The 23,571-nt window shown below is 41.5% G+C and overlaps 1 protein-coding gene and 1 long non-coding RNA gene across 4 annotated transcripts in view; one reads left to right on the forward strand and one right to left on the reverse strand.

The window, feature by feature from the left end:
• The window catches only part of tspan4a (tetraspanin 4a), a 63,653-nt gene that overhangs the window by 34,389 nt on the left and 5,693 nt on the right, over positions 1-23,571 (forward strand). For all 3 annotated transcript variants that reach the window (XM_076992386.1, XM_076992385.1, XM_076992387.1), the window contains 2 exons: positions 8,110-8,301; positions 18,627-18,701. In XM_076992386.1, the coding sequence (XP_076848501.1) occupies positions 8,110-8,301; positions 18,627-18,701 (267 nt within the window). The remainder of the gene's footprint in view (positions 1-8,109; positions 8,302-18,626; positions 18,702-23,571) is intronic.
• LOC143495043 (uncharacterized) lies at positions 15,474-16,282 on the reverse strand. The gene is made up of 3 exons (XR_013125580.1): positions 16,165-16,282; positions 15,929-16,007; positions 15,474-15,773 (listed from the first exon to the last, which is right to left on the reverse strand). It is a non-coding gene; the product is annotated as an uncharacterized LOC143495043 (long non-coding RNA).

Raw genomic sequence — 23,571 nt, forward strand, 5'->3', positions numbered from 1 at the left:
AAAATAGCATTTCAGTGAGAAAAATCAACTCAAGGACACCCTGGGCAGTGCTGCATGCTGAGATATGAAGAGTTGAATATGCTTTTAAAGTGTGGTTTCTTTTAATATGGCTGAAGTGTAGTTGTATGTTTGCTTTCATTTTGCTCTGATGTAAATGATAATATAAGTGAGTGTGCACAGAGTCATTGAGAGATTAATTGTAAACCTATATGCGAGTCCTGCGTTTGGCTTGGATGGTACCTAGCAGGCAACTTAAGTGTTTTAAGTGAATAATATTACTGTTTGCATTAGGTTTCTAAATGACACTGTGTGGTAACAGCTGTTCTTATTTATGGGTAATGAAAGGGCACACTGGCCTCTGTGGAGGGTGAGATTGCCTGGGAGACTTGCACGTGGCTGTGAAAGAGAGAACACAAGCATATTAGCTGTCTACTGATGGGCACTGGGAAATGAGTAATTGGGGCCCTCTCTCATCCCCCTGCTCCTTCCCTCCCTTTCTCTCTCATTTTCTTTCTAACTCGCAAGAGAGACGCTTTCGTTCCACAGATTTTACAAAAATTAGACTTTATTAAGTACTGTCCACATCCCATCTTCCCCGGTGATGCCGGCTGGGATATTATGGGAGGATTGACCAGAGCTGTGCTGTTCCCCGATAACGAAGGCAATGGGGAGAGTGGAATACAGCAAAGGAGGCGGAGGTGAAATGCAGGTTGACGAAAGGAGAAGTGCCTGACAGGTTCTGTCTTTCTGCGGGGAGGGATGTTCCAAGGACGTGGTTGCTACAGGAGGAGGCAGCGGCTCAGCTGGCTTGGCACGTGGCCTTCAACGTGGCCGTCAGTGGCGCTGGGCCTTCCAAGCTGCTCGTGAGCTCCCGCAGCACCCGAATAGCCCAAGAGAGATGATCGAGGGAGGGAGGGAGAGAGAGAGAGAGAGAGAGAGAGAGAGAGAGAGAGAGAGAGAGAGAGAGAGAGAGAGAGAGGGAGGGAGGGAGAGGGAGAGAGTGTCAGAGGTGACCTGAATCAGGAACACAGACACGTCTTGTGGTCGCGTAAACGAGTTAGTGGGGCGCTAATGATGACACGGAGCTCCGCAGTGTCCAAATGGAAGGCAGGAGAATAGGCAAGTGGCATAGCTGTGTGAGCGGAATGCTAGCAGAGCTAAGCAGCAACACGGGGGGAGCGGCTGTGTTGGCGGAACAGGTGTGTGAGCGACAGGAGGCCGCAGAGAGAGGAAGAGAGGGAGGAGATGCTATGAATAGAGCCAGATCGGCTGAATCATAGAGCACCTTGAGAAGATCATAAGTGGCCCGCAGTGCTCATTCATCAGAGCTGTCTCTTAGCAAGCACAGGCTAACAACCTCTTCCCTGCTGCAGTTCAGCATTGCTTCTCACTGGTACACACGCCAGTGTCATTCACGACATGTGCTGTAATTCACTAAGTCCGTGGATGATGCTGGAGTATTTAGAAAGTGCTATTTGTTTATCTGCTCTCAGCCACGATTTCCAGTGGGGCTTCGGTGTAGCGTCACTGCAGTAGGAGGAAAAAGAGCTCTTACGGTGGCATACTCTCCTAGGTAGCACAGTCTCATTACAGAATCATGCATTCAATGTGGTATAATTAAATCAATGTAATTTCAGTGTATTTACATATTTCAGTTTCTCCACTTTTATTATTTTATTTCTTCCAAATACTGGTTTAAATGCAGTAGATGCAAAATTAATTAATTTGGCGCATGTGAATTTGGTGTTGTCCTGGTAATTGCTTTTTGTAATAATGGGAGCCAGCAGCTGGGGTGTCTGGATGCCTTCACTCTGCCTGAGTCGGGCAGAGAATGCAGAAAGGTTCAACAAACCATTACACAAGTTCATCACGGACGAACTCATTATCATAAACCAGGAAACAGACTAACAAGGGTGACAAATTGGAAACTACCAGAACGTGGAACACAGGGGAAGCGCAAACACCTAGAGATGCGGTTCGGTTTGTGCGAGGAAATTATCGTCAGATTTTGCAGATAGACAGACAGGAACAGATAGGAGCCCCACATATGTAGGCAGTGATGGTGCAGGGGCAGGGCTTTAGTGGAGATGGCCAGCCTGAGGGCAGGTCGAGGGCAACGGGGGCTATTTGTGTTTTCTAATTTACTATTATTTTTAACCCCTTAAGCCTGGGCGAAAAAAAAAAAATGGGGGGGGGGGGGGGGGGGGGGGGGGGGCGTGGATGTGTTGTCCATTAAGGTAGCTGTGTGTTATCACTGCACCTGATACCTGTGTGTTATTGCTGTAGCTGTGTGTTATCATTGCACCTACTTTGATATGAAAATAATGTAGAATGTATATTGTTGTAATTTGTAATACACAGCAATATACTTCACACAAGAAGAACCTCGGTTTTCAGTCTTCTCTCATTGAAGTACTGGGCAAAAAACTTCAGCTGTTCACTGAAGAAATTCCATTGTGATCAGCCACATTTTTGTATGGGCATCATTCAGTGTAGGTAGTTACGCACTTGTCTATTTACATTTAGCTGCAGTTAAGAAGGCTGTAATAATGTGGTTGTGGTATTAAAGATCTCATTCATAGGAATTCAGTATCTATTATATAATATTAATAATTATTTAATGACACCCATTATCACAAGACAAATGGTCGTACATTAGTGTGGATGTTTATACCTTTTTTTAAAATAGATATTTTTGTTAAATGGTTAACTGGTGTTGATGGCGTGGTGCTAAATGCATTATTTACAAGAATGACGAATTCATTACACTACACGGATCTCATCACATGAGCATTAGATGGCACAAACATTATCTGGCAGAACTGAGAGGGTTTGAAATAAACATTTTAGAGCTGCGGTTTATTTATTTATTTGTCATTGACCTTGGATTTAGAGACTGGTCAAATTGTTATTTCTAATTTTATTCTTTCTTTGATGATTGTGGGTTGTCTTGATTGCAGCTTTGATTGCAGGGACAGCAATTTCCCCACCTGCATATACAATTTGCAAATCAGATTTTAGGTTAAGGAACTTGAGTTTGTGATTTTTGTAATTAACATGTATCATTACATTTTGTTATTCAACATCTATCAGATTTTATTATTCTGTATTTCTTGCACTGTGGCTAATATGATCGGTGTAATATAAAGTTACACTTATAAAGGATTATGCAAGAATATATGAATTGCAACTCTGTTACTCTAAATAACTATAAATAGAGTGCCAGTAAAATCCCACTTCCTGTGGTTGTTTCCTCAAACAGAAAACTTTATTTCAGTGCTGCGGCACAAGGCTGGCCATATGGCTTCATCACATGTGCTTGGGTTGAAGCAGCGTGTGCCAGGTGGCTGTATCTGGTCTCGTGGTTTACGGCAGACTGGCCATGTCTACAGCCACACAGCCACGCTCTGCTGCCTAATTCCACTCGTATACTTTGATCTGCTCTGTGCTCCATCCAGGGACCCTTTGAAAGTCTTTGTACTGTATCCACCGCTAACTTATGGGAGATTCTTGACTAAATCAGATATTCAACGTGTGCAGTGTCCTCTCTCCATGTCTGTCCCCCCTTTCTCTCTCGCCCCCTCCCTCTGTCGTCTCACGGGTGGGACAAGGTCCAGCCTCACTGGGCTAATCCCCTTCCTACACTCTCCCTAATGCTCCAGCAGCTCTGCAGGAGGCAGAGGAAAATGCACAGAATGAGCTGTTTACACAGGCAGATTTCACACCAGGGGATAGTAGTGCTGGCACCAAATTATTAAGGGATGTGAACGGTGTTGGTGTAGAGAGGGAGGGAGAGAGAGGAAAGCCAAAAAAAGGAGGATGGTAGGTATATTGGCTCTTTCTGCTCATGTATTTGCAAGAGCACAATGAGAGTGGAGCCCCGTCTGGGGGCTTGTGGGTAGAAATAACCACTGGTCTCACAATTACAGAACCATATTCAGACGAACTAGCGGTTGTGCAGACATAAATCACAAATGCCTTCATACACCAACACAAAACAAGCATCTGCAACACATGGATGGAAGAAATTTTGTCTTCCTGTAAGTTGGAACTAATTTTATTGAAGATTCACTAAGATTAAATTTAATGCATCAAGGAAAAGGGCCTTAAGCGATCTTAACATTTTATTGATGAAACTACCCATACCCCTCTGTGCATTCTCTTAATAACACTAAAACGAGGAAATTTGGATAGATAATCTCTCTGTTTCTCTCTTTCTGCCCCCACATCTCACCTCAGGTTTGAGGTTTGTCTGTGTGCAACCCATAAAACTTTCACATGCTGTTTCCATGAGATGAACAGAGGTGTCATGGGAGTTTCCTGGCCTCCCCTTAAAGAGTGCTGGTTTATCATTCTCACTGCATCTCGGTGGCATCTTATTGAAAGTGACTGGAGTGACTGGCCCTGACATTTCATGCAGATGAATCACAGCCACGGCAGAGCAGATGCGATAACGTCAGGCAGTCATCACTGGCAAACCTGTCAGTAAATACACAACCCTCTAACCACCACTGTGATGAGCATTATTGCCTTAACTAGGGCATAAAATCTGACTGTTCTTCTGTACTTACAATACAACTATAAGATGTATTCAGTGAGCTTCTGTATATAAATGTAAGCGGGCGAGTGAATGCAGGTACATGGAACAGGTGTGCTGTCTTGTAGATTTAATATAAAGCATCTCCCCACTGTATCTGACAGACACTATGGGCAATATATGCTGAGCATTTTCCCAGTGTTTACATTATACTGCATATTTGTGGCGTGTGTGTGAATGCATGTGAGTGTGTGTATGTTGGTAGTTGTGTTTTTATGCACCACCGAAAGATGGAAAAAGAAAAGTGAACTCCATGATCATTAGTATATTATTGATTTTTAATCTCTCTCTCTCTCTCTCTCACTCGCTCTCTCTCTCTCTCTCTCTCTCTCTCTCACTATCTCTCACTCTCTCACGCACTCTCTCTCTTTCTCACTATCTCTCTCTCCTGCTTCTTTTCTCCGCACTTATTGCTTCCTGTATTTCTGCTTTTTCAGCACTTACCTTTCATCTTTTCACCAACAGACCCCAACCTTTACTTTGTTTTGCATCATCCATTCTTCTCCACCCATGTCTCCACCCATGTCTTCCGAATTTGCAGTTTATTTGTGGGGTTTACAAAGACTACATGAAAATCCATTTGAACAAAAGTGTAGTACATTTTGCCAGCATAGCAGGAGATGCCACTCAGAGGACACAGTAAATAAATGTGTGTGCATGTGTGTGTGTGTGTGTGTGTGTGTGTGTGGGGGGGGGGTATGCTGTCTACATTATTGCAGAGTTTAATGATGTTGCACAAGAGTCTGTTGGGTCCCTGAAAGGTGCTCGGAGAGAGCATTAGATCTCTGTTAATCTGGAACCTATCTGCATATTGCCGATAGATTCTCCCAGCAGCCCAATCCAGAGTGCAACTCTCACCCATCTCTTATTTATGAGACACCGTAAACAAGATCTGCAACAGAGCCCAGAGCCGTCTTTACACTGCCTGAGTTTTCATTACCAGCTCAGAGCAACAGTAACTGTGGTGAGACCAAACAAGGCAGAACTCAAAGAGTCTGTGATACTGTAACCAATTAACAGCAAAAAACACCATGGCAAGCGGCTCGCTTGGTCTTTGAATGTAGCCTCAGTCTCTCAGTAGCATTTTAACCTTGTTTTGCCAGAGTTAGTGAAAGCATCATCGTTTCTTTATAAGAATTTAAATAGTGTGACATTACTGCCCTTATACATTTGAAAAAAATATATATATACAAAATGTGTCTGGATTAAATACAGCTCAGCTAATATAGCCATAATACAGAAGCTTTTGTATTTTGGAGGCAAGGCTAGGCAAGTTTATTTATGTTGCACCTTTCATACACACTGGCAATTCAAAGTGCTTTACACAAGAAAAGAAAGAAGCTTATTATGGAGGTCATGTATGTCTTACACTCACTTGTTTTTGCAATCATGCAGTTATCATAAATATCAATAATTTTATCATCACCTACATAGAAACACTACTGCACAAAACCGCTACATTGCACAACTATTGCAGTTGTGGTATCCAAGTATCAGATTCTGGGTTCTTGACCCTGCTCATCGCTGTGTAAGATGAACACATCTCAGCTGTAATAAAGAGGCCTGGTCTCAAGGTAACTGCTTGGACACATAAATAAATAAGACGAGCAGTGGGCCAGCTTGTAGTTCTGCTCAGGCGGGTCAACGAGGGAACAGAGACGATCACAGAGGCTAAACAAGCAGGCCGTAAGACCCGGGAATGCCGTTGGACTTCACAGAGTGGAAAGCTATGCAGAGGCTTGATAGTTTCTCTGCATCTTGAAGTGATGTTTCAGTGCAGAGGCTATTGGTAGTGAGGCAGGAGTGAGGTAAGTGTTTGGAGTAAGCAGGAGCATGGCCAGGGGTGTGGACACACCAAAACAAAAGAGGGAGACCTCAAAGCTTCCTCTCAAAGCCTGCAGACAGCTTCCAAATAATCCAGAGAAGGGGCCATGGCGTTGTTTTAATGAGAAATAAGACAAAGCAGATACCCCAGGTCTTCCTCATGGCAAAGCCCCCTGACAGGGTTTAACATAAATTAGGATTTAAACATAAAAGCTTCTCTGTTTGAAATCATGCATACCTTTTGATCTTCTGCATGGTTCTGGTTGAAGAAGAACTGCTTTATAAGCAGAATACTGAAGGATGTGTTGCTAATCCCAGAGCAGGGTGAAAGACACTGCCTTTATATTCCTACATGAGCTCGAATCTGTCTAATAACATCTTTTGGTTTATGGATATTAGGTTGAAACTCAGTTGAAAGACTGAGTTGGGGAACAAAGCCGTACTGGCTGTAGAATATGACTTGCAGAGATAACACACGCTACAGATGCACAGAATGCATGAGCAGGGATTCAGACTCATGGTTTGCTCTGCAAGAGTATCACTACTGATTTTATCCTCTTCTCTGGCAGAGACACAGAGAGAATCTCAGAAGGGGTTCTGCAATGTACACGTTTGTATGACTAATGGGAATGTTTCACAGAATGTTAGAAAAGTTGTTAGAACTGCTGTATGCAGAATTACCCTGTTTTAATTGGGTAGATTGTAATGTTTATTTAATGTAAATATGTTTTTAAAATGATATAATATTGTGTGTGTGTGTGTGTGTGTGTGTGTGTGTGTGTGTGTGTGTGTGTGTGCGTGCATTTAATGCTCTCTTTTTGGTAGTTAGCAATAACTTCAGTGATGTTTTATTTGAATCACCAAAGCAGTTTATCACAGCAGTAGCTTTGTATATTATTCTATACATAAATGTTTCAGTTTATTCAAGTGGGATGCCTTGTTTCAGTGCTCTGACATTGAAGTGAGTACTTGGATTGGTTCACTATAAAATGCAGAATTTCATCTGTTCAGCAGTGCGACTACTGTTATGCCCCCTCTATCATATTCCAGATTGTTAAGATTTTTATTGGTGAGGATGTGCAAACCTTTGGGTGTAGGGGCTATTTTTTTACATACAATTTCATCAACCATAAAGGTTACATTTTTTTGTCTCATCGAGAATTGCTAGAGGACGATATAAGACTTTCACAAACCTAACATAGATAGCAGAGTTCTTCAGTGTCCTCCCTCATGGTGGCCTCATGAACACAGCTTGCGTGCCCAGGAGGTCTAGAGCCCCTTAGATGAGTCTCATGGAGAGAGCCCAGGAAGTCTTGTTTCAGAGCTCAGTACCAATCATGATCTTCACTGGAGACCTAGGCACAGCAGCAAAAGTGAACTGCTGAATCACTTTCATTTCCAAACTCTACCTTTAGAAACTCTCTATGAATCTCTTTATTCACTTATAACCACCACCTGAACTTACTGAATGAAGTAACTTCCGAATTTCTTTTATAAAAAGTTCACTTAACTAGAGGTGTACATACCACCAATAGCTGTGATCAGTCAATCCATTACACCCATATGGAAATGTAAAATGTGTAAAGTAATTGTTACATTTTTCAATTTATCAGAAAAAATCAGATCTCATATATATTAACACATTCTTTGTTTCTTTCTTTCTTTCTTTCTTTCTTTCTGTCACACAGTTGGGGGGATGTGGAATACTAGGAGTGGGGGTGTGGCTTTCAGTTACCCAGGGAAACTTTGCCACCCTCTCATCGTCCTTGCCCTCTCTCTCTGCTGCCAATGTCCTCATCGCCGTGGGAACCATCATCATGGTGATTGGTTGTCTTGGTTGCGTGGGAGCAGTCAAAGAGAGCCGTCCTCTGCTTCTAAGTGTGAGTACAAATCAAAAGTGTGAGTAGTACAAAGTCTATAATTTCTGAAGGGTCCACCAGACAACAATGTGAACTTCCTTTCCAGGGAAAATAGACTTCTGTTATAATTCTGTCCACAGTGAGAATTAATGCCCTCCCCAACAAATGACAACTCTGATATATAATAAGTAAAATAAATATAAATATAGGCATACGACAATAATCTAAATGCCAAATACATTATGCAAAAATAATAATAATGGAGTAATCAGTACACAGTGGTACTCTATCAGAATATATCAATATTCTAAAACCCATAAATCTCAGTAGGTTGCCTAAACAAAGTTGATGTCATGCTGATGTGCTGAGGAGGCACAACAACAAAAAAGTATGAAAAATAAGTAGTAAACTCCATCAGGCACTAGTCAAGTAAAACGTCGGTGAAGATGTATCTTTTGACACCGCAGTATGGCAGGCTCTCAAGGAATGCCGTCATGGAGTTTGACAAAGCTGCTTCGCGTTACATTTCATGGCACACAAGAGTCTTAAGTAGTCTTTATAAAACCTCCCTAAGCTGCTGGGAAAGTCTCTCACAGAGCAAAGTCATCAGACTGTGTCTGTCCTCGAATCCCAGACTGGGTCCAAAAAACAAAAAAACTGGTCAACACAGAGATGTGAAAATAAGAAGTGTATCCTCACACACAGCTTCTGTGTGCAGGGCCGTATAAAAATATGCATGAAACATGAATAAAAATGATTGATGTAGGGCCTTTGCCATTTTGCATATCTTATGAATATGAAGTCAGTTCAGTTATTACCATGTATAGGGTCAAATGTAAGTCAGAAAGGTAAAGGAGTGAAATAGATCGGTGACTGATTATTTTACTTAACAAATGACCTACAGTCTGTGGTACTTTTAATGCAAAAGGGAGCAGGAGTTGCACACAGTAGTGATCTGTCTTTGTTGAGGGTTCAACACTAGGGTCTATCATGGGGTCGTCTCATGGGGGTAGTCAAAGATGATAAACATTTCATAACCAATTGCTATTTTACCATCATACAAAACCATGCAACAAGCCATCCCAGAATTCAGTAATATCTCCACCACCAGACTTTAATATCACCAGGGGTTTCCTGAATGCATTCTGAATGCATATTCCATGAGGAAGCCAAGATGGTATGTTCCTTTCCCATCTGTCACTTCATGATGTAGTATCCAATCAATCATCTGCATCGTTACATGTCATTTTTGAGCCCTTAAAATTCTCTCCTAAATGTCTTGGGGTGTAAAGCGTTTTCAGCTAACATTTCAAAATTCTAGGTTTTGTTATCTTATATTGGACAGCAGAATCCAAGAAAATGGGCATTCCATGATGTTTACGGATAAGTAGTTGCTTAGTAGTTTTGTGACGCCTGGCGTATTGTGGAGCAAAGAGGCAGACACAAGCACAGAGAAGAGCGAGGTTTAGCGAAGGCTAATCCTAATTCAGGGTCATAAAGACAAGCTAATGTCAAATCTGTTAGAGAATAATTCATATTTAATTTTATACAAAGACTACAAACAACAGAAGAAGACTTACGGGCACAAATCACAGTGTTGTAACACAAACCAATTACCAGCACAGACTACACAGAAACCAGGGTTTAAATTTTTTATTAACTCAAATGTAATAATAAAGGAAACTGGCTGATCTGTCTTTCACTAAAATGACATGAGAAAAACAGCTCTGTGCACTGTAATCTCCAATAACTGAAATGACAAACTCAAATGTTCAACTAATGTAGTCTATTAAAAAAATGTCCTTCGTGCCTGTTTATTATTTAAGCTCGCATGAGCAATACCTGGAGAGGTAGGCTCAGGTAGGGGTTTGGGGGAAACATTTGGATAGAGGGCAGGGGACTGAAGGAAGGGGGTAGACTCCCATGGTGGCTTAATCTGGTGGAGCTGTTTTAAAGCCAACCACAACCACATAATATAGCTTGGCTACATCAAAGATGTATCTAAACACAAATTTCTCATTCCATAATAATGTTTTGACAAAGTAAATAGCATTTACATTGAGCCAAGTCAAATTAGGTGGGTCAGTGTAAAGAAAAGGTCTTACATGACAGTAATAATTCCAAATAGAGGGTATCCATTCCGATTGATGCCCCTAGGTGGCATGACAGTTATGTTTCCAATTGATGCCCCTAGGTGGCAACCTTCAGATGAAGGAGTGAAAAAGTGTGGATTGTTAGCATTAGCTCTGACATTTCAGGCTGTAGAGGGTCATTTTGATTAGCATGTTCCCCTGAAGACCTGTTTAATGAGAGACTCTGGGCATAGCTGACATGTAGATTTCAAAGAAATCTGTCTGCTGTGACTCAAATATTAGGTGTCACCATGATGTCATTCTGTCTTCTCACTTGTGTTTCTCTCTCTCTTTTTGTAAGTTTAATTAAATACAAAACCGAAGCCAATTGAATCATATAAAAAATGTAAGCAGGGTCAAGATGGAAGTGTTGTCAGTCATACTATGTTAAGTATTAAGAAGTCTGATCAGCATTTATTATTACAAAATATAGTGCTGTGAGATAAAATCCTGCTGCCCGATTTTCTTTGTTTTTATTGCTTAGAACAATGTGAAACATGACCGGATTTTCAGTAGGATAGTCGAACCACGAAGGGCGTACTGTCTCTCCTCTGTGCCAAATCTGAATTCATTAGGGGGCTTGATGAAATCCAACAGCTAGTCGGACTGGAATAAGCTATTTATTTTTCACACATGGTTTTTGAGTGTTTATTTACACCATTGACATGGAATAGACACATACCATTACTGCATGCCACAAATATATATGTAATTTTTCTCTTGACACAGTGTGTCTTACTGCAACCTATGAAAAGAGCTTGAGATGTTTAGTGTGGAAAATCCAGAAGGTCAGGCTGAAGTGAATATGTTTTAACAGCACTGTAGCTTTTGGAGATAAAGACCTGAGCTTGGCCACCCAGCTGTCACTCACCTCATTGGGTTTTACGCAGCCCAAAAGCCAGCGCTCAACCGGTCTTGAAATGACACCACATGCAGCCAGTGACCCAGCATGGTAGAGTTCAGCCCATCATCATCATCGATTCAGTCCGGGCAGCAGAGGGAAAATGCAGTATCTGTAGTTTCAGAATACCTCAGAGCAAGGTAGCCCTGTGCCTGATCACAGGGGAGCAGAGGTTCTGGAGAACATTGCTCATGAGGGGCATTGGTGTGGAGAAACTGTAGACACATGGAATGTCCCAATGTGACACTGTTGCTTTACTCACAGCAAAATACAAGATTTATATAGGCTGCATGTTATGTTGACCTTATTATGACAGTGATTTGACACTGAAGTTGGATTTCAGCAAAGCTGAAGAATTAAGACAAGCCTAATTGAAAGGTCGTAACCTGAGCTCCATGACTACCACTGCCTGATGTTTTTGCATCTTATTGTGCCAGTTTATTTCCACTTTAGTGCTGGGAATTTTGTCATTGTACAATGAATCATACTATTTTATAAAAGGAAGCATTTGAATGTTATGCTGTTATCTCATTGAGGGTAATTTATTTTGTCTTGTGAAGCAGTGTGTTGGAGAGATGAGAAAGAATGCACTCTTGTTGACTTCAAATGTTTATTACTGCTGTGATAACTCTGAGGTAAATACAGAACTGGTTGACACCTGAATTGTTTTGTTGGAAAACCGTTTACCACAATCAATATTGTCCTCTTCTGAGCACATTTTCACAATCGTCTATATCCATAACCAATCAATGAGAGGCAAAATGTTTTCACTGTCTTTGAAATTTGTCTTGATGCCATTAAATTACTGGAAAAAATTCTTTTCTTCCATGCTATATCGAAATGTCAGCTTGATTGTCTCTGCAGAGTAAAAAATGAAAAAGTAAAATGCTAAAAATACGTCCAACCCATGTTCCATTTGGAATGCCAGCTATGACATTCCTTTCATTTTGGACAGCACTTACATTTATGACTGTAGTTCCCTCGAGGTGTAGCATGAGATGTGTAAAACACTCCATCTAAAAGCCCATGGCAGGAAGACTGGTGTCTCGTAGCAACCTATGTCATTGTTTCAAGTTTATTAAGCTTCCACAGAAACAGAGAAGGAGAAATCCAATAATACTATACAATGTTTTAGTTTTATTAAAAGCACTTACAATTTCAATGAGAGCCATATGGCTGATTAGCTTGACATTAGTGTCTATCTCCAGCACCGTCTGTTCATCAGATCAGATCCTCATACATTTCTATGAGGTCAAGAGTGAAGGAGGTCCTGGTTCACTTGATCTCATCCATGTGACCTCAGCTGAAAACGCTGGATTATAACTGTTCTTCCAATGGTAATATGCGCCCAATGGTTTTTCAAAGCAGGCAAAGTTGAGCTATCATTTTCCTTGATTTTATTAACAAAAAGCAGTTTTGTTCACAACACTGAACTTGACAGACATTTTGAAACGAATCAAAGAAACCTCTTTCAAATGTGAGAGTATAACAAAGAACATAAGAAAGTCTACTTTTGCCAGCCTAAATTCACAAACTGGCCAAGAAACATTGTTAGTCATGCAAACACATGTATACCTCTAGAGTAGTGCAGTTCAAAGAGCCTTGTGAACACTTGTCGCCTTGACAACCATCTCACTTCAGTGTGTAGCAAAAGTTGCACATGTTCAGTGGCTATTTCATCACAAGGCATACTGACCACATATGAATATATAGCCGGAGCGTTTACACAACTTTAGCAGAGTGTAGGACAGATTTTAAATCCTCAGGTATATTCTTGACTGCCTGTGCCTTGCAATGAATACTGTAATGTGTCCATATTTCAAGCAGTATCTTTAATTTGTAAACACAGCTGAATCATCTAGTCATTGTCACCATCTACTCAAACCCCTACACGGTTTTTTCCCCTAAGTAGATGCCATTCTTTTCAATCCATTCATTCAGAATGCATGCTCTAATGTCATTCTTGTTAGTAGCAGTTTACAGAACTAAAAGTCCTCATGCAACTTTATTCCTCCAAATGTGTATGTTTAGCAGTGAACTACTAAACAGTGTGTGCTGTCATCATGCCCTCAGTGGTGCTAATCTCACCTGGCTAAGAGGAACTCAGAGGAGCTCAGAGGAGCTCGGAAGATCTTGGTGGATATGCAGACCACCACCGTGTTCATCTGGCCCTAAACGTTCTATCCTCCAGCATTCAGCACCATCATTCCTCAGCATCTCATTGAAAAGCTGAGTCAACTGGGCCTGAACATCTCACTCCAGAACTGGACCCCCATCCAGTTTGGGAGCAGTGTCTCCAGCACTACCCTGATTGTTGTGTTCCCCCGGATCCCCCGGTGTCCATTGTTGGGTGCTAAACCAACACTCGTGGTTCACTCTGCTAATCTGTGCACGGCTTTTCACGTTTGATCATGATGACATGACCGTAGTGGAGCACGCAGAGTGAAGGAGCCGTGGCTAATGGTTTGGTGCACTGAATGTGGATAAAACAAAATATATTGTTGACTACAGGTACATATGGGGTGATCACTCTCCACTCAACATGGACAACTCCTCTGTGGCACTTGTCACAAGCACCAAGGTCCATGGTGTCCACATAACTGAGAATCTCACCTGGACCCTCATTAACAGCTCCATAACCAAGACAGCACAGCAGTGACTTCCTCCTGGGGAGGCTGAACTAGGTTTATTCTTCCACCCATTTCTACCATGTCCTACAGAGGGAGGATCAAGGGCATCTTGAGTAATTACTGTCTGTTTTGGGAATTTTGCCTTAGTCTTAAACTGTAAGACCCTGACGAAAATACGAGGACAGCCAAAAAGATCATTTATGATCTCTCTTCCATCCACCGTGAACATTTACATCACATGCTGCTTTCACAGAGCTACCTGCATTGTGGATGATCCCACACACTCCACACACTCTCTCTTCTCTGTCCTGCTGTCTGGGAATAGGTACCGATGCATTTGTGCACTCATGGCCAGACTGTGTAACACATTATTCCCTATGCCGTCATACTCTGCTTCCAGTCGAGTTGCACCGAGTTGAGTTGTACCATTTTGTTGGCATTTTTATGCTTGCTAACGCCAGTAGTGCTGTTTATACCAGTACTGGCTATCTGAGCTGCTCATTAGTGCCTGATTAGCCTGAGAGCACGTGTTGTATAGATGATAAAAAGTACAGAATCTGCATTTTACTTGCACACCAAAATAAGATAACATTTCTCAGATCTTCTGAAAAATATTCTGTAGATTACAAATAAAAATATTTTCATATTCATATTCAAATATTTCATATTTAAGTTTTTCTTTTATATTTGTTTTGTTTACTTTTTTATCTTTTTACATTTTTATTTTTCAGTTCATGTAGTATTTTTCTAAGATCTGTTGCGTCACCTCAGGGAGCTTCACCCACTAGCCCAATAGATTGAGAACCAGTCGATTACAATAATCTATAATTGTGTGCTGTCCTGAATAGCATAACAGTTATTTACTACAACATATGTAACATCTTGACACCTTTAAACTGCTCATAAATAGTGTTTCGGTGTTTCAGAAAGAATCCAAGAAAAGAATAACAGTATTTTTAATGCTTAAAAACTCTTTATTTTGTAGTTTAATTTCTTTTCAATTTCTTTTCTCAGATGTACAATAAAAGAGAGACAGGAAGAGAGTGAGAGACAGAGAGACAGACAGAGAGAGAGAAAGAGAGAGAGAGAGAGAGAGAGAGAGAGAGGGTGAGATTTCTACTCCTGCATTGGGTATGTAATGTGAATAAGAACACACACGAAGGATATCCTTTAGATAAAGGGATTGTGGACATGCAATCCTTCAGGTTTGCGAACACTGCACACTGCCTCCAGGCCTAACCAAATAGCCATAAAGCCATGGTTGACATTGTTGCATCAGACAGCCCCGTGATTGGTACTGCAACAAGAGGCTTTTAAAAATCTGCTACAACGCAACTACAAAGTGTAACATGCCACAGCCACATACTGATCAACCCTTGAAGGGCATTGAATTTAAAATGATTGTGGTGTGACTTAAGTGATTATGATTTCATACGTACTAGCAGCAGACATAGACCACGTTATCAAGTGCAGTGTCAGACCCTGAGATGCTTCTTGCTTAGTCTGCTCACTGCACCAAGAGCCCCACACCCCAAAATCCACGCCTTCTCCATCCACTGTCTTTATTAAACACAGTATACCTTTAACAGTACCGGCAATTGTCTGAATTATGTACATGAACCCTGTATTTTACCACTTTAGCCTGTTGATAAAAGATTGTATACCATACATTAGCATTTCAGCTATTTTAAACTGTTTTAAATAAACTGACCTCATGTTGTTTGCTGCTATGTCGTCTTGTTTGCCTTGAGTTGCCTCTGTTTTCATTTGGAATGCTTTGAGAAGTCTTGATGTTTTTGTCTGATTTTGTTCTTTGTACAGTTCCCCCTGCTAGAGCAAACCACACATACCACCATATAGACTGAATGAAAACCTTCAGAGATGGTGTTACCTTTCAAAGAGCAAGAATTCTAAAATCCTTGCAAAATTGTAAAGAAAAATGTTACATTAGTAAGCACAGAGAAAGGGACTATTAGTTGAACCACCTGCATGTCTACCTGCTGTAGCATACCCACGAATTTCCACAGTAATGTGAAAGCGACTTTGAGTGTCCTGAAGAGTGTCCTGAAAATACAATGTTAATATTTAATATATTAAATAAAATGTATTATTATTGTTATTAATAATGCACATATACTGCACAGGTGAAATGTTCTTAACAACAGACTGACTCCAGATACGTATGTGCCACTTGGGCACAGATTAGCATGACCCCACTCACCCCACTTTCCCTCGTTGTTAATGGCGATCGCAGAATCTAGCTGAGGGATATCATCCCTCACTTCTGCCGTCTCCCCACAGGAGAGGTGAGGGGAACGAACGGAGAGCAGGAAGAGAAGGGGGTTCAGGGAGATGTACATCTCGTTATCTCTGAGCCAGCAGGAGGTTCTGCTTGTTTTGAATGTCTCGAGTGAGAACAGTTAGGCTGCACTTTCTGCGACATGTAAGATTTGGTAATCTTCGCCGTTACATCCGACTGCCACTTAAAGTCGTCAGCCGCTGTTGGTCACATGCAGATATCTGCATGCTCATGCTAATGTATCCATTAATTTACCCTCTTCACCACTCATGCTAGGTAATGGTTGTTTGTTTTAATGCACAATGAAGGTGAAGGAATGGTGCTGAACAGACTAAACCAGGTAATTTGTACAACTAATTATTATTATTGTGTGTAAATGATTGTGTAGTCAATGCCCTTACTATGGGTGATTTCTACATGTTGATCAGTATGACAGCACGGGAGGCATCAGTACGATCCTGGGAATTGAACCCGTGACCTTGGTGTTGCTAGCATCTTGCTCTGCAAGCCTTTGCAGTTGAGCTACAAGAGCAGTGCTAACATCTTTGAACCTAGAACAACACAAATGTATAACGCAAAAGTTAACGCAAACAAATAACTGGCTCCGAGATATAACTGGCTGTGAAATAAATCATGACTTCAACGACAGTTGCTGCTCACATTGCTCAGATAATGTGTTAGGTTGGCTGATGTGAACAATGCCCCCCACCCCCTCCCCAAAGTTGAAATGAAACTTATGCCACGGGCTTCTCCATTTGTGTGGCATAGCATTTGTATCATGAGAGATTCTGTTCGTTCATGTTTCCAGTCCTAACAGCTGAAGGCCACAGGCGTACAGTGTGGTGGTCTGACGATTTATCAGGGGGCGTGTTGACGGTGGAACACTGCGCCTAAGCGAGTGGAGCAGGCAGGTGGAGTCACCTCCACGGTAGCTTTCATGGCCCACAGCAGGGCTGTGATGGGAGAGCAGATTTATGGTAAAAATGTCTCCCACTGGCAAGGGACAGGGGGCTGTTTACTCCTTAAGTAGCTATTATGTCACGGACTGTGTTAATGACTTGGGCTCGGCGTCCCACATGTCTTTATTTTTTGTGGATGATGCCAGAGTGACTGCAGAAGGACCCCAGATCCATTACAATTTAGCATCTTTGCACATGGCTGATGAGGGATGAGACTGTGATGAAAAATTATGTTTAGAGAGATAAAGAGATAGAGAACGTAGGATAGGGAGTAAGACTGACATGTATGTACATGTATAGGCAAGGCTATTTAGTTGTGACTTTGATGTTATACAAGCAATTAACAATACCTCTTTAAAAACAGATGTGAGAATTTGATTTGTCCATATATGCATGCATGTCTCATTTTCAAGGAAAACATGAGGACAAAGGCTTCTTAAAGTGTGTGTGCATGTGTGCATGCTTGTGTGTGTGCATGTGCCCTGTGTGTGTGTGTGTGTGTGTGTGTGTGTGTGTGTGTGTGTGTGTGTGTGTGTGTGTGTGTGTGTGTGTGTGTGTGTGTGTGGTGGGCTGTTCTGGAGAGCTGCTCAGTAAAATAAGGTTTAACTTCAGGAATCCCTTCCTCCACTATTATTTACTACTAGACTTGTTTTATGTGAAACTCCTTTCAGAACAAACATTTTAAAGGTTATTGACACAGAGTTTGGTGTGCAGAAAAACAGCATTACTAATATGACAGACTGCAATCAGCTGCTTTCAACTGTTTTGTTTTTTCAGCTGTTTTGTGTGTCTATCTCTCTTTGCTTTCTGCCTCTCCCCCAGTCTCTCTATCTCTCTCTGTGTGTCTGTATCTCTCTGTTCCTCAAGGTTATCCTAGATGAGCCATACCATTGCATGCTTTCCGCTGAGCTGTCAGAGTCAAAGGGCTTCATAATTAGTTGATGAATTCTTAAGGCAAAACACTGGGTGTGACTGTTGCCCTCCAGAACTGGAGTTTGTGTCTCCTGATCTGTTGGGTGTTCTTCCTGCTTACTTCTTTCACAGTTTACACGTCTGACACTCCATGATCTGATAATGACAACAGATGCTGCTGTGCAAATTAAATGTTTTTTAAGGCAGCCTGCTGTCATCAGTGCTCCTGCAAAGTGTTCTTTATGAGATGAATTTTACTGCAGCTCTGCCATTCAGAATGGAAGTGGTATGAAGGAGAAGTAGAAATATATCTCCAGAAAAAAGCCAGATGTACTAGGGCTAAATCACCCTGCTGCATTTTTAAGAGTGCCCTGACCCTCGTCACCCATGCAGTTAGTCATAAAATATTTTCAGTGATTGATTAAAATGATTCTCCATCCATCCATGCTATATCTCACTGCTACCTCCCCCCCCTCTCTCTCTCACTCTCTCTCTCTCTTTCCAACTCTGCAGTTCTTCATTCTACTTCTTGTGATTTTCCTGTTGGAGATTCTGTCCATCATCCTCTTCTCTGCTTACCAAAACCAGGTAAGATTACCACTTCAGCACCTGTTTCTTGAAGCAAAGTCACAATGGATCTTCTCAGAAACAAAATGCTCCTGATATCTGGCCCATAAACACACTGCCACTTAATAACTGATGATGGTGGAGGCTGAGGTTGAAAAAAGTGAGAATCCTTACCCTGCTACACCTGAGCAGCACTGGGAAGATCGCACAGGCTACTCTGAGCATGGTTCACAGCTTCTGTGGATTGATAAAGGTGTGGTCAAGATGAAGATATAATTGTTTCTCCGCATCCTCTATAGTCGATTTAGGTTTTTAAAATAACTTGGAATATAACCAAATGTAAGTAGATAGTGATCATTTGTCTTCAGTACTTGAAAATATCTGTTAGAGGAAGCATGGTTACAGTTCCTCAGTGTCTGTAATGTCTCTGATCTACATGTGCAGTTTTTGGATCTGAATAGCTTTTCTTTCTCAGCAGTGTGTTCTCATAAGGCACAGAAACAGGCCATTTATTTTGTGCGTGTGAATGTATGTGCTACTCATTTCCTGTCCCTTCAGGTGCTGGTTTTGTTACAGCCATGCCAGCCCAGATAATGACACAGTGCCTGTGCAAATAATTTACCCCACAGTTTGTTTCGCACAAACTTAAACCAGCCTGGCTGCTTATCATTCGGCTTGTCAACTCAAATAGATGTCTTTGTTTATCTGCAACTGCATAAAAAAAGAATTTCCTGCCAAACTTGCTGGAAATCTCATCACCAACCACCATTTCACCAACCACAACTGCAACCAACAAAAATGTAACCAAATAGACACAGAACCCCCCAACTCTACCAGAAGAACTGTTTAACTGCTTACCCCAGATAGACTGTTATCAAAGGCACAGCTATGCTGAAGGTCTAGCTGTCTGTCTGATCAAGTCTGCTGTGGTGCAAAAGAATCCAGCAGCATCTGTGGTCCCCTCACTGGTTGTCCTCTGATGCACTGGTGCGATGTTTAATACATGAGTTCCCCCATAACCACTGTTAACAAACCCAAGGTCAGAAGGCAACTGAGCTCTCTTATCATCTTTATGTGTAATGCTTAGGAAGCCATTTTTATTTATCTTATTTATCTCGGTGCTTTGTGGCATCTCACTTTGTTTTGATGTCTGTGGCAGTAAAGATTATTGGGTAACGTTTTTGTTGGAGGCTGGGGGGAGTCAACCCTTAATATCATTTTAAAGCTCAGGAAACCAGATGTTCCTTTTGTTTTTCAAACCTTCAGGCCTGCAGAAAAAAAGAAACTAAGCTAAGAGCAGATCTGTGAAGATGGCTGGTGAAGTTGACAGTTACTATTTTTGTACCATCAAAAGTGATTTTGAGAAAAGATGGCTCTTTATTCTCTTATAGACCTAATGTACCCAGACAGTACAGTAGGCTTTAATACATACTGCATATGCATGCTTTCTGCAGACATTTAATTTCACTTTTATGATGATCATGATGATGGGTGTAAACAGTAAAGTGAAATATAACTGCATAAAAGCTTTAATTGAATTACTGACTGAGTGATAGTCTTACCAAGTCTGAAGGTATAAAGTACCGCGTGACTTCTCCTCCGCCCCCCGGTACAGTATAATTACTGTGTGATAAAAAGAAGGGTAATGGCTTCTCTAGTGAACCGCGGAGTGCAGAGCTTGGAGTCCAACTGTCAGCCCTCACTTAGGAAACACAATGAACCTGGAAATGTCACCGGAGTTCTACACCAAACTGGCGAAGTTGCTGTTGCCAGCACTGCCGATGGGCAGGACACTTAATGCGTCACGGCCGCCGCTTGACTCCTTCGTAGCGCCACCGTTGGACCGTTTTCCAGCAACTTCCTTACGTCCGTCTCACCCTGCCTCGCTGTCGCGCCAGCTGCCGGAGCTGCGAGCTAAAATCAGATGCTAATTAGCGCCGCCTGGCAGCGGTGAATATTGCGAGGGAATACCCCAGGGGCATGTCCTCTATTCGGTAAACACAGAGAGACGTTCCCCATCCGTTCTAACACAGCCAGTCTGAACGGGAGAAACAGCTGTGGGACCAGAGGACAGTTGCCATCTAATTCCAAGAGCTGAAAGACGTAGGGCCTCCAAGGCCCTGCCCGGTGTATCATGGGGCCACACACCTTACAACCCCAGACCATAAGAATCTTCTGGTCATAATTATTTTGACCAAGCCTACTGTAGTAATGCGATTTCTTTTAAAATGTATGTGCAAAAACAACAACTCCGGGATGATTACTCGAAGTGATGGTGTATTCTTGCACAGACAAAAGACTCCAACAGCCAAACTGAACTAGATTTCCACATTTTATTTAGTTATTATAATTATGGAAAACTGGATGAGTGCAGTTGTCTAGATATGAACATTCAGGACAATTCCATTCTAATGCTGTAATTATGTTATTTGTAATTATTTGTCATTTTAGTTAAAAGAAAAGAAAGAAAAGTCAGCCTTGCACAAGCAAGACAATCCAGCAGATTCAGTGTTCAGATAAACACATCGTAGGCCTTTGTTATTCAGCAAAAGCTTTACAAATATGTTACATTTTGAAGCAATGCTAAAATATTGAATAATTGATTTGAACGTTCGCAGTGAGCCAGTCTTTATACTGTAAACCCTAAAGCAAAAGAAAAGTGCTAATTATCAGATTCTGAGCATATTATTTATGTTTTTAGCAACCCCCTTCCCCACAAAAAAGAGAAAAAAACCTCCCAAAACCAAAAACAGTCCTAAAACTGAAGTTAAGAATATAAATTGTCACTACTCTTTCAGAAGTCTTCCATATGTATGCTGCTCTTGGGGTCAAATGTTCTTTTGAGATATGAAATGCATATTTATTGAACCACAGCTAAAGCTAAATGTAGGAAAACTGGAACAGCTCTCTTGTCATCTCTATCTCCCTCTCTCTGTTGACTTGAAACATAACCTCATGTCAATGTGTTCATGCTCAAGGTCACTCCCACAGGGAGCTAATCCGTAAGGTGAGGGTGGCTTAGGCAAATCTTTTAAATACTGCCCCTTTCTTTCTCTGTTTGCCCTGTCAGGTGAGGAAATATATTTTTTTCCTTTTCCACTAGCAGATTAGGTTCACATGTCTCCTTCGAAAATCCCCCTTTAATCACTTACGTTTAGTATAAATTCATTAAAAATCATCTCACTTCATTTTGGGGGTTGAACGTGGTGTTGGTCACTTTGGGGGTTCCATGGTGTTTGCATGTGCATTTGGACTTGTGTGTTCAGGAGATTGCAGGGGCACCACTGGGACAACAGAAGACTTGGATGGCATACCAGTGAATGGCAGTGACAGTCAGTTATGCTCCATATGCAGCTCCGTATGCATAATCGGGGCTGATACCAAGCTTTAGAAGTCCCGTCTGTATACTTATCTAATGCAGTTTTACTTTGCAAATCCCACTGCACACCAGAGATCCTTAAAAACTGACTGGCTCTCTGTGATGTGCATTTCTTATGTCCTTGGTAGGATACCAGATTGTTTGAGGAAAAGCTTTTATTTGCAGGTAAAAGATACGGATTGCTCGTTCTCTCTTTTGCCCCCTCCTCTCTCTCTCTCTCTTTCCTGCATGCACACGCGTGTGCACACGTGCTCCCCTTCCCTCCATGGCTTTGAATAATTAATGACAGAGGACTGGTAGTGTGTGGTTGTAGCTCCTGCAGCTCCTTGGCAGCAGACACTGAGAGAAGACAGCACAGCCGGCTCGCACCCCACACATTATTTACCTCGCATTACTCCAGGAAAGGGCTGCGGCCTCCACAAGCTGTTTTCTGTTGCAGGAAACCTGGTCCCTGTGGTCCAGACAGCTCATGCAGCACTATGTTCAAAGGCTGAATATTTACGGCTTTTAACTCAGGTCTCAGTGGCATTGAAGCTATTGAATGTGCAATTTACACTTCTTCCTTTGAGATGATTTTTTTGGTCTGATATTGTAAAAGTGGTATTACACACCTTAAAAGGCCATTAGATAAAATTCAACTGTTATGCAAGGGAATGACTGCAAAAAAATAATACGCAGAAAGTGTTTGTGCTTTATCATCTGTTCATAAGTAGACAGGAGTACACCATGGAAAACATAGATAAACTAATTCTTTTTGTAAAGCTCCCAGGAAAAGAGATTTTCAATTTTTGATACAATCTGCCACAACAGCAGACTTCATGGCTTTAAAATAAACCATTCTGACCAGAACAGTATCAGTAATTAAATTTTACACAAATACATCACAGATAACATTACTCATATTTGTCACATTAAGGTACAATTTTGTTAAGGTACAATATTGTTTGCTTTCATTTTAAGTTACATTTGAAGCATTTTTCTCTTTTTTGCACAACATGTCCAGTCTGTGCTCTACTAGTCGTTTGAATCAGCACACACACACGTGTCGCTTCACACCGTTACATAAATTAAGTTACAGTCAAGTGTTAGGTGTGTGTGCATACATGAGAGAGAGAGTCACTCAGCCAGTACAGTGATCACTCCTGGCATGTGGCGGACGTGTCACCCGGGTGTCATACTGTCACCATCATATTCCCCATCGATCATCAGTTACTACACTGCCTTTACCTCTGGAAGTCTGCAGTCTCTTCCAATCCCTCTGATTAATAAGTTATGCATCCCCCCCCCCTCTTTATAATGCACTCCCACACGTACGCTTCCCATTTGACATTCATGTTGAGTCCACTGAGCAATACAAACCACATTAGTGCACACTGATGGCTTTGGAAGTTACTGCAAGACTCAGATGAACAGGGTGAATTAAAGAGATACTGAAAAGAGAAAGAGTTAAGGGATTATTAGGCTGTAGTATCGGTGTAAATGTCAAATTGATCAATAACTATGATGTTGAAA

Source organism: Brachyhypopomus gauderio, chromosome 2, assembly GCF_052324685.1.
Source record: "Brachyhypopomus gauderio isolate BG-103 chromosome 2, BGAUD_0.2, whole genome shotgun sequence".
Lineage (NCBI taxonomy): Eukaryota > Metazoa > Chordata > Actinopteri > Gymnotiformes > Hypopomidae > Brachyhypopomus > Brachyhypopomus gauderio.